The sequence below is a fragment of the Borostomias antarcticus genome (assembly GCF_949987555.1).
Source record: "Borostomias antarcticus genome assembly, chromosome: 29".
NCBI lineage: Eukaryota > Metazoa > Chordata > Actinopteri > Stomiiformes > Stomiidae > Borostomias > Borostomias antarcticus.
In genome coordinates, this window is record NC_140262.1 from 2,629,887 (window position 1) to 2,639,897 (window position 10,011).

Here is a 10,011-nt window from a genome sequence, read left to right on the forward strand (position 1 = left end):
CCCGGTGGAAATGCCTGCATCTATTATCACTAAGAATAGGTTGATGGAAGACGAAACATTCTTACATCTGGGAACATTTCTTTTTTTTTTCTGACAATGTTATTTTAATGAATGACTGGAATACATTACATTACAGTCATTTAGTAGACGCTTTTATCCGTAACAACTTACAATAAGTGCATTCAACGTAGAGAACTATTACAACAGAATACGTTTTCAAGAGAACTATTGTACTAGATGCCAGGTAATCACAAGTTACGTTTAGGGGACTTATCAGGCATGGCTGCCCTTTTCTCATTGGATGGTCGTCTTCGGTGACCTCTGACCCTCAGGTCTTGGCTGAGGCTGAGCTCCTCATCATGCCGCGCAGCCCTATCGCCTGTCCTCTCTGGGGTAAACCCTCCTCCTGCTCCAGCTCTCAGACACCCGGGGCTCTGTGGAAATGCTGGAACATTCTAGACCCCAGCAACTGTGTGTCCAGGTGATGAGCTACTAGGGGCTTGAATGATTTCCTACGCACACACACACACACACACACACACACACCATCTCTGACTGTTTTGAGTGGCACGATGACCGGTTTGGTCCGAGCCCTCAGGTGCAGCTGAACCAGCACAGCAGAGGTGACGGAGGGGAAACTGCAAACTAAAACAAGCGCCCCTCATCCCGCAACGACAACATGCCAGAAGCGGCCAATACCGGTCCCACTTCAAACCGCAAAACACCTGCTCCCAGCCAATGACAGCCAAGCATGTTGGTCTGCCCCGAACGTGACCCTGTGTAGCTGGTGTGTTGAAATAAGAGCAGTTGAAATAACTCGATAACTCCAGGCTTAGCTTCGGCAGCTGAGTACAGATGGTTGTTCAGCTGCGCTGTGGTCCACGGTCTTATTTAGACGGCAGGAGCGTCTTATTAAGAGTCTCCATTTACCCAGGGCATTCTTGAGCTGACCTGCGGAGCTCGGAGCTCGACACGGTGTTTTCACTGACAGAGAGCACATAATTACCTCCGCCCCAGCAACAGCACAGGGCGAGAGGTAATGTTTTCAGTGCCGCGTGTTTGGTTGGTTGTTTTTTTTAGCAGGATTATGTAAAAACTACCAGACCGATTTTCATGAATCTCGGTGGAGGGGTGTAGCATGGGCCAACTTAAAAACCATAACATTCGGGAGCGACCACAAATTAAAATAAAACTTTTAAGTGAAGCCAGCTCCTCATGTGGGGGCACTAGAGACACAAGGTTTGGACGGGGGTGTACGGGGGAGAGCCCAGAGTGCACCGCACCCCCCCCCCCGCCCTCCACAGAGCTGCCCAAACACGCTGGCCCATTCACCTCCATTCATTTTTGAACTTGGGCTCAGGACCTACTTATCCTTTACTACTGTACATGTGTGACTTGAGGGCTCAGGGTTCAACCATGGAGAGAAATAGAGAGTTGACATTGCTTCAGTTCAGAGGGAGTCAGAAAGTACAGACAAATCTAGTGCAAAGCCAGGAACACCTGGAAGAGATGCGCATGAATACGCTACTCTGAGAAGTGTGCTGTCCATTTGCCAATTGATGCCAATTCAATGCAACTTTGCGTCCCGCTTCTCCTCTGAAATATAGACTTGTCCTCACCTCGTCAGACCATCCTGATTGCTTATGGTCATCATTCTCAATTATCATCCTTTTCATTTGGCCGGTCAGCGCAGCTGGGGAGGGGGGGGGGGGGGTGGGGGGAGGGGGGGGGGGCTCAAGGGCGCCATTGCAAGGCTGCGAGTATAGCCTGCTTATGACTAGCTCAGTCAGGCAGAAATCCAGGTCCATGTAACATTTATTTCACAAATGTATCCTTCAAGAAGAACAGTTACAGCTTTGCAACAAAAGACTCTCAAGCTCCCCTTTTCACTATAAGAGTCCTAACTGGCCTAATCATAGCTGTCAATCGTACCGAGAACCTGTCTTGAGTCCCTGCACCCCCCCAGAGTTAATAATCGTACATTATTTCTCACCAGAACTAACCCTCGATGCAGCAAATCCCCAGAGGTGCAGACTTGTGGCATTATGAAAAACGTTATTTTAAAATAAAAAGCTATTTATTTATTTATTGACTCATTTATATATTTATATTTACATGGATTTAAATATTAATGTATATATTACCTTCTTTTTTTCTGGATTTATTTCATAGCCATATTCATTTCATAGCCATATTTTTATTTTTTATTTTTTTTTTGTGTATATATAATTTTGGCACATTTGGTATTCCATACTCCTGCTCCTGGCCTCTCTCTCCACTCTTTTTTGGTGTCCCGATTTATGATTCTGTTTTGGCGTCTTCTCTATTAGGCTAGTAAGCTAATATAAGCATCCGGCTGGCTGCTGCTGCTGCAGTTTGGGAGAAAAAAGAGGCGCGAACCACGGACCAAACCATTATTATTTTAGAAGGAGATTTTTGTTGGGAAATAAAAACTTATTTCATCAATATTGCATGATTTGTGATTTTGTTTTAACTCTGATGAATAAGTATGAATATTAGCTGGGTCTTCTATGCATAATAATTTACTAGAAAGAGGGACCTATATAATAGGCTACTGGCATTTCTGTGGCTCCTAAGAATCGTTACCACCTTTCACCCCTAAACGACAGACCTGCTGGGTGAGCTTGAGATTGTCGAGTAGAGCGGTAGCTTTTCCCAATACATACAATTGACATTTCACTTAACATCCACTGCATAGTTAACTGCATATCCCAGTTCAATCCACCGCCGGTTGTGCAGATGCTGAAAGAAAGTGAATCTCAGGAAAGTCTTTGCTGGTCTGATCAGTCCGTCTCTGCAGTCCTGGGAGACAGACGGTTGTTTAGTGTGTCAACGCACATTTGGTTGCGGCATCAACCGGCTGTTCTCCAAGGTCACGTTGTTTATCAACTTGACTCAATGTTATGCACCGCGACCGAAAGCAAATTCCTAGTGCCTTGAAAAAACCGCACGGCAATAAAGCAGATTCTGGTTCTGATTCCATTGGTTTCCTGTTCGTTATGTTAAGGTTTCCCCACGTCCACTGTGATTGTGGTGTACAACTGATCCTTCTCCACTCTGACCACTTTGTAGGACAGGGAGTTGAGGCCGTCGGTCAGCACGGTCTCCCTGGTGTGTTCAAACCTGGAGGGAGAAACCGGTCAGCAGAAAAGACAATTTAGCTGTGAAAACAATGAAAATGAATTGCCCTGTTAAAGTTATAATCGCAAACCTTTCATAAAAATGTCTGTCCTGTTACTGTCTATCGCCAATTGAGGTAACGCAATAATGATCCAGCATGTCCCCATTCATGAACCCCGTTCCTTTTGTAGTTGTGATTGCTGAGAGCCTGGTGTCTGTGAACTGTGTGCAGTTACTGCAGAAATACTCAGTAAACAACAATTCATCTGCACTAGCAGAGTTTCTTGGAGGAAAAGACGTTTTCGCCATTCTTCCGACTGGATTTGTTTTGTTACACTGGCTGGAGTAGCTGAAGGTGTATTTGAGAAATTGTAGTCTCATCACCTCCCTCAACCTTTCACATAGCTGTGCTAATCTAATTCATGACAGGATGACCTCCAGGAGGTCAACACACCTAGACGTTGTCTACTCCAGAATAACCATCCTTTGTCCCTTTGTCTCTTCAAGAATTACCGCCTTTTCTCATGTCACGTGTCTGTATTTTCGACCACTGTTGATGACACCTGCCATTTAATATGACGTGTACAATGGGTTAGCCAATCACATCCTGGAAGCGCCATACCTGTGTATTGCTTGAATATAAGGCCGCGCAAGACCAGACTGGGGCACTTCACTTGGATAAACCACTCACGTGCGTTGTCCTGAAGTCCTTGCGCTCGTACGTTTTCTCAATAAACCAGACTTGACCTTTTTGAGCGAATCTTGGCAAATCCTTTTTGACTAGATCAGTTAAAAATCTTCTACAGTGCGTTTTGCTTGTCTTGCTCATGACGAATCATCCTGTACCTCCCGATGACTCCGTCAGTAAATCTGTAAGTGAGCCCGCGGGAGCAAAACCTGTGCATCAGCTTCTACACTGTGAAATACTGTATGCTTCATCGCTTCTCTGATCCCGCTGGGGGGAAATTATCTGGGAAATTTGAAACTGTAAAATCTATCTATTACAGCATTAGTTTCATACAGTAGTTCTGCCTCAAAAGAAAGAAACATACGGAAATGTCTTACTGGTGAGACTAAGCCCAGAGCTTAGCCCTGAGTACGCCAACCTCATTGCATTTGTGCAACTGCTTTACTAATCACACTGGGATCAGGACTTCCTCATCCAACTGCTTTACTAATCACACTGGGATGAGGACTTCCTCATCCATCACTTCTGGTGTCCTTTGTCTCACCATAAACTACACCTGATTATGTGAAATATTATGAAATTGTGTTCTGTAACTATAGTGTATTTATTGATTGATAAAGTGACCCATGGGTGTCTATTTATATGGGTGTGTCACACACTGTTTGTAAGATGACCTGACGAACAGCAGAAGCTCGAAACGCTGTCAAGTACATTTCAATATTGGAGCATAGTGCGGGTTCTACTCTTTTCATTCTCATCCCCCAGCGGGGGAAATGAAATTATCTAGGAGGTAATAGAAGAGTTTCGATTTTCCGCGGAAGTAGGTCACTTATAAACAGTCAACTTACTAAACTAATTTCGGGTTTAAACCGCGCTTGGGCCCATAAACTCCACCAGTTCAACAGGCCTGGTCTGGGCTCGGACAGAACATGCTCAGCCTCGCTCGGTTTGGTCGGTCTTGCTTTTTAGGGCCCGTTCTAAGCTCTAGTGTGAACCCTGACCTGTTGTACATGTCGTCATCCTCCCCTCGACAGCCCCAGTAGTGGTTGGGGAAGCGGTTGGTCTTGAGGAACTGCTCCTTGCTCATAGCCGACACACCCCCAAAGTTCTGGGGGTATGCCAATCTGAGAGAGAGAGAGAGAGAGAGAGAGAGAGAGAGACACAGAGAGATATGCAGATAGAGAGACAGAGAGATACGTAGATAGAGAGATATGTCGATAGAGACAGATCAAGAGAGGAAGAGATAGAAAGAGAAAGGCAGACACTATTATTGTTAGGTTTCTGTTAGTTTAGTTTGGCCATAATATCTTGTCATGCCGCTCAACGTGAACTTGTTTACTAGCGTCTCATGTCATACAGAGGGTAGCCTAGCCAAGAAGCGTGTATGTGAAAACAGAGCCGGCTGTTTTGAGGGAGTGTCTGCTTACCTGAAGCCAAACTTGTCCAAGGACACGGACAGGTGTCTGGGCTGGCTAAAGCACTTGTAAATGTTTCTGTCGTCCATGGGGACGAGGTCCACGTCGCTGAAAACGAAACAGTCGTAGTCGTACTCCTTCAGGACCTCGGTATAGCCAATGTTGAATAGCTTGGCACGGTTGAAGACACCATCTCCATCCTACACCAGTTAATATAAAAGATCACTAGGTCAGAAATATACTTTTATATGGGATTTGTTTCCAACAAATATACATACCATCTTGTTTTCTTTGTGCTTACACACTCTTGCAAATGAGTTAGCAAAAAATATAACAAAAAGTTTTTTTGTTGTGGTGCGGTGCCACCTTAACACTCAAGAATGCTACTCGTGTGCCACTCCTTTTGGCTACGATCGCTAACTCTGTGAAACACCTGCGATGCCACATACCTGACTAATGATGTAGACGCCGTAGTCCAGCTGCTGGCGCTGGAGGAGGGGGTGGAGGTAGTGGAGCCAGAATTTCAGGTGTCCGTCGCCGTTGCGGAAGGGGATGATGATGGCAACCTTCTGGACGGCGATGCAATCCTTGGGCTTGAAGCGCCCGCCGGTCTGGAGGTTGTGGTTCGTCTTCCTCACTAAACCCAGGCTTACCGGGGTGGTGAACTCAATCCACAGTGGACCCACTGGATGTCGGATATAGAGTGTGTGTGAGTGTGTGTACGTGTGTGTGTGCGTGTCTGTGTGTGTGTGTAAATGGAAAGGTGCGCGAGACAGAAAGAGACAATGCGGAACAATGTGAAACTGTCGGAATGAAGTGGAACATAAACAGACTTGATAAGGAGTCACGCCACACCTGTCAGTCATCAATTCCAATAATAGACAGCATGTGAAAGAGGGTCCCTCTAGTTTTCCTCACTAACACAATAGTCTGTCAAATGTTTCATTCGGCATAGCCTACTTTAGATGTTGCTCTGCCTACCCTATCAATCAGGCTCAACCAGCCTTCGTTCAGTTGGTCATGTCTGATGCTTGTTGGCTAATGGGCCTATCCATCTCTCTGTATGGCGCTGGGCTATGGCTTCTTTGGGAAGGCCTCCATGGCGAATAGCAGGCTATGTTACCCAACTCAGATGTAGGGGTGGGATGTCTGCCCACCTCCCTTGTTCTCTGTAAAGCGCATTGTGTTGCCTCTGGGTATGAAATGCGCTATATAAATAAAGCTTTGATTGATTGATTGAGATGCCTGGTGTTGGTACATGGAGACTGGCACTGGAAAGGGCCTTTCGCGAAGATCCCTACAGTACCTCACTATTGCTGCAATATTCCCCCACGAACCAACAGGTGTTGGTTCTTATAATTTAAAATAAGGGTGAGCCCAAATGTCAATATTTGGTCAAGCCTACAGATAATTCTGTTAAAGTAGACAATTGTAGGTTATCGTTCACAATAGATAAACAGAGACTTATATCCCGGCACTCGGAAATGGGTCCTGAATCTGCCTACTGATGTGAGGGGCTAGTATCGACAACAACGCATCAAACTCTCCCACAGACATCCTAAAAGTAGGTCCTGAAGTGACTAATTACAGTTTCGACTCTTGGGTGAGCTGGTGAAACTGTTCATGTTTCGCTCTCCTCTCTAAGATAGGATGCACCCAAAACTTTCCATAGTATACAGACCTGGACCAGGGCTTGAGTCAGCCAGGCTTAGAACTTTTCAACAAAACGTGTTCCTCCATGCATTAACAAAAAAAGAAGATATATATCTATATCTATATATTGCTAAATGCTTTGTTAGCAATGTGCAAGACCAGAATCACAAGCAAGATTCTTTTCCTTTAAAGAGGAACAGCTAGAAGACTTCCTGCAGGACAGGTTATACTGTATGAGCAGAGCCTGGTGACGCAAGGCTGGGTTATACTGTATGTAAATGGAGTGAGTCCATTACAGGACAGAGAACAAGGATGTAAGACAGTCAAATTGACCTTTTATGAAAGGCTCTCAGTCTAATTTATGACAGGTTTATTACACCTCTGAAAGGTCACTCAAGAGCCTACCACCAATTAGCTAATAGTCGTGCAGAAATATCAGGAAATGGCAGCAAATGTGTTGATTATGACCCACAATAGTTTTATGTCCCAAATTTCAGCTATACCACCAACTATAACCAGCTACCACTGGTTGAAAAGAGCCTAATAAATATTGAGTGAATCGCAATGAATCCTGGTTTTAGAGGAACCCTGCATTTAGATAGGAAAAAGGCTTTCAGTTTCACTTATCTATATTCCAATTATCATGTACATATACAGATGAAATGAGGCCAGATGCTCCCAGATCGATCAGTCTGTAATGGCACTCGTTGAACTTGCTGTTATGACTTACCCAGAAGTGGTGAAGTTTCACTGCATTTTCCAAGTTTCAAGTTGATGACTTGTTTGTGGTGTCTGTAAGCTGTGATTCCAGGTGTGCGATTGCTGAAACACTAACTGAAGATCTCAAGAACAACAACAAAGGAACAACAATAGACAAAATGCATAAAGCTAAAAGAACTATCAATGTATACTTTCTATCCCACGTCATATTTAGATATCGAGCCAATTAATTTCAGTAGCAAATGGCGACCAACGCTTTCTTTCCTGTAAACAGTAGCCTAATTATTCAGATTGGTCCTGAATAGCCTAGCCTAGCACCTAGACAAAAGGTACGTGCTTCTGTTTTTAGCTGTCCTCACAGTGCTCCCTACAGTAGCTAGCTCCCTGCTGTTGAGTGTAAGTTATCTGAGCCTGACAGCCTGGGGCGACATTGTTGCCTAACCAGTCTAACTGGCCAAAACAACCAATTGAAAACGGATCACATACTGTACAGTAGCCTAATGCCCTTTTCAGACATGCAGTCTATGCCTACATATTGCAGGGAAAGTGCCTGCATGGGGTAATGTGTGAATGGGAGCAGGGATCTATATCCCGGGAAATTTGCACCATCAGTTTCCCGCGTCAAGACCAAGAGTCCATGGAAAATGCCGATATGGCTGTGTTGTGAACAGAAGCAGTAACAATTGCAACAATGGAACGATCTGCACGTATGATCAAGATATCTATAGGATTCACCCGTTTCTAAAAATCCAACCTGCCAGACGCTAAGATGACTTCAGTTGTAACCCGATGGGCATGAACTCCACATGGCAATTGTTTCTTAGTAAGCAGGATTACGCACACAAAAAACAGACCGATTTTCATGAAACTCGGTGGAGAGGTGTAGCATGGGCCAAGGAAGAACCCATTCAAATTTGGAACAGATCTGAATCACGGGGCGTGTCCACAAATTAGAACAAAACTTTGAGTGAAGCCATGGGGGCGCTAGAGACATAGGGTTAGGGCTCTGTTAAGATCTAACATTATAACGTTATCACTCGCCTAGACCAAACAAACACTTAGAGAAAGCAACAAACACAAGCAAGCCGTGTAGTAATTGTTGTTGTTGTTGTTGTTGTTGTTGTTGTTGTTATGTTTCTTTAGGCTGTAGATCAGTGGTTCTGAAATGGTGTGTTGTAGCACATTGATGTACCGTGAGGCAGGTCCAGGTGCCATGGGATTTTGTGACAAACCAACATTAACATTATTATTGCAATATACAACTATCCCTATTCTGTCCTACTAACCAGTCCTGAAGAGAAACCAGCCAGCACCAGCCCATAAGCCAGGATCGACCTGGTCTAGTTCATATTTAGACCACTGTTATGCTTTTCTGTTCCTGTTCCAGTGTAATACATTCTACTCTCTTTCTGACAAAAGTATAGTCTTTTCCTGGCAACCGAGAAGCTGATTCATCTCATATTTATTTATTTAGATTAGGATGAAAGGATGGAAGTCTAATGGGCTTGCTCTTTACTGGTGACAGAAATTCCTTTACCCATTCTCTCACACTCTCTCTCTCTCTCTGCCCCTCTCTCTTTCTTTCTTTCTCTCCCTCTCTTTGCTTCTCGCGCTCTGCCTCTTTATCTCCCTTTTTCTCTCTCTCACTTTCATATAGGAACATTTAATTGCAGATTTCCCGTCTCTGGCATGATTCCCTTGGCCAGCTGTGTGTGTGTGTGTGTGTGTGTGTGTGTGTGTGTGTGTGTGTGTGTGTGTGTGTGTGTGTGTGTGTGTGTGTGTGTGTGTGTGTGTGTGTGTGTGAGAGAGAGAGAGAGAGAGAGAGAGAGAGTCGGCTAGTCTTCTATCACCCAGCTGCTGAGCTCCATGAAAATAATATAAACCAAAATCTCACAGAGCCTCTTGAACCCTTAAAAGCATTTCTTTCCTCTGAGAGAAAAATACCCTCCAGTTAATTTGTTAGCAGGAGATTCTGCCCCCCCCCCCCCCTCACTCTCCAGTATTAGATTAGAAAGGAAGGGAGCAGCTGCTTGTTTTGTCCATACATGGAGATGTGTGGGGAGAATGAGAGAGGTTTTTAGACACAACTCCACCTTGCTGTGTGTGTGTGTGTGTGTGGGGGGGGGGTTATTACACATCTTCTAAAAAGGATGGAAGATAATACCTGAATGCTTGAACACACACACACACACACACCACATTATAGCTGTGGACCAAACGACTACAGAAGACACTGTAGCTGGGAACAAGATAAGCCATTGTGTGTGAATCATCATGCCTCCATTATAGAGACAGGCAGTGGAACGTTACATCGGGAATCAAGTATTTGGCAGCGCCCCGCTATTCTGATTTGAAAGAGCGAGAGAGAGAGGGATAGAGAGAGAGAGAGAGGGA

At 44.7% G+C, this 10,011-nt stretch overlaps 2 protein-coding genes across 2 annotated transcripts in view; one reads left to right on the plus strand and one right to left on the minus strand.

Annotated features, from left to right (window-relative positions):
- Window positions 1–10,011, plus strand: part of arid5b (AT-rich interaction domain 5B) — a gene marked incomplete at both ends in the record, with an annotated part of 71,400 nt that overhangs the window by 54,286 nt on the left and 7,103 nt on the right. The window lies entirely within an intron of this gene.
- LOC311326838 (beta-1,4-galactosyltransferase 1-like) lies at window positions 3,024–8,048 on the minus strand (the record flags this gene model as incomplete). The annotated part of the gene is made up of 6 exons (XM_084459816.1): window positions 3,024–3,144; window positions 4,831–4,953; window positions 5,257–5,444; window positions 5,694–5,929; window positions 7,628–7,727; window positions 8,034–8,048. The coding sequence occupies 6 exons, from the start codon at window positions 8,046–8,048 to the stop codon at window positions 3,024–3,026; spliced, it is 783 nt and encodes a 260-aa protein (XP_084315942.1).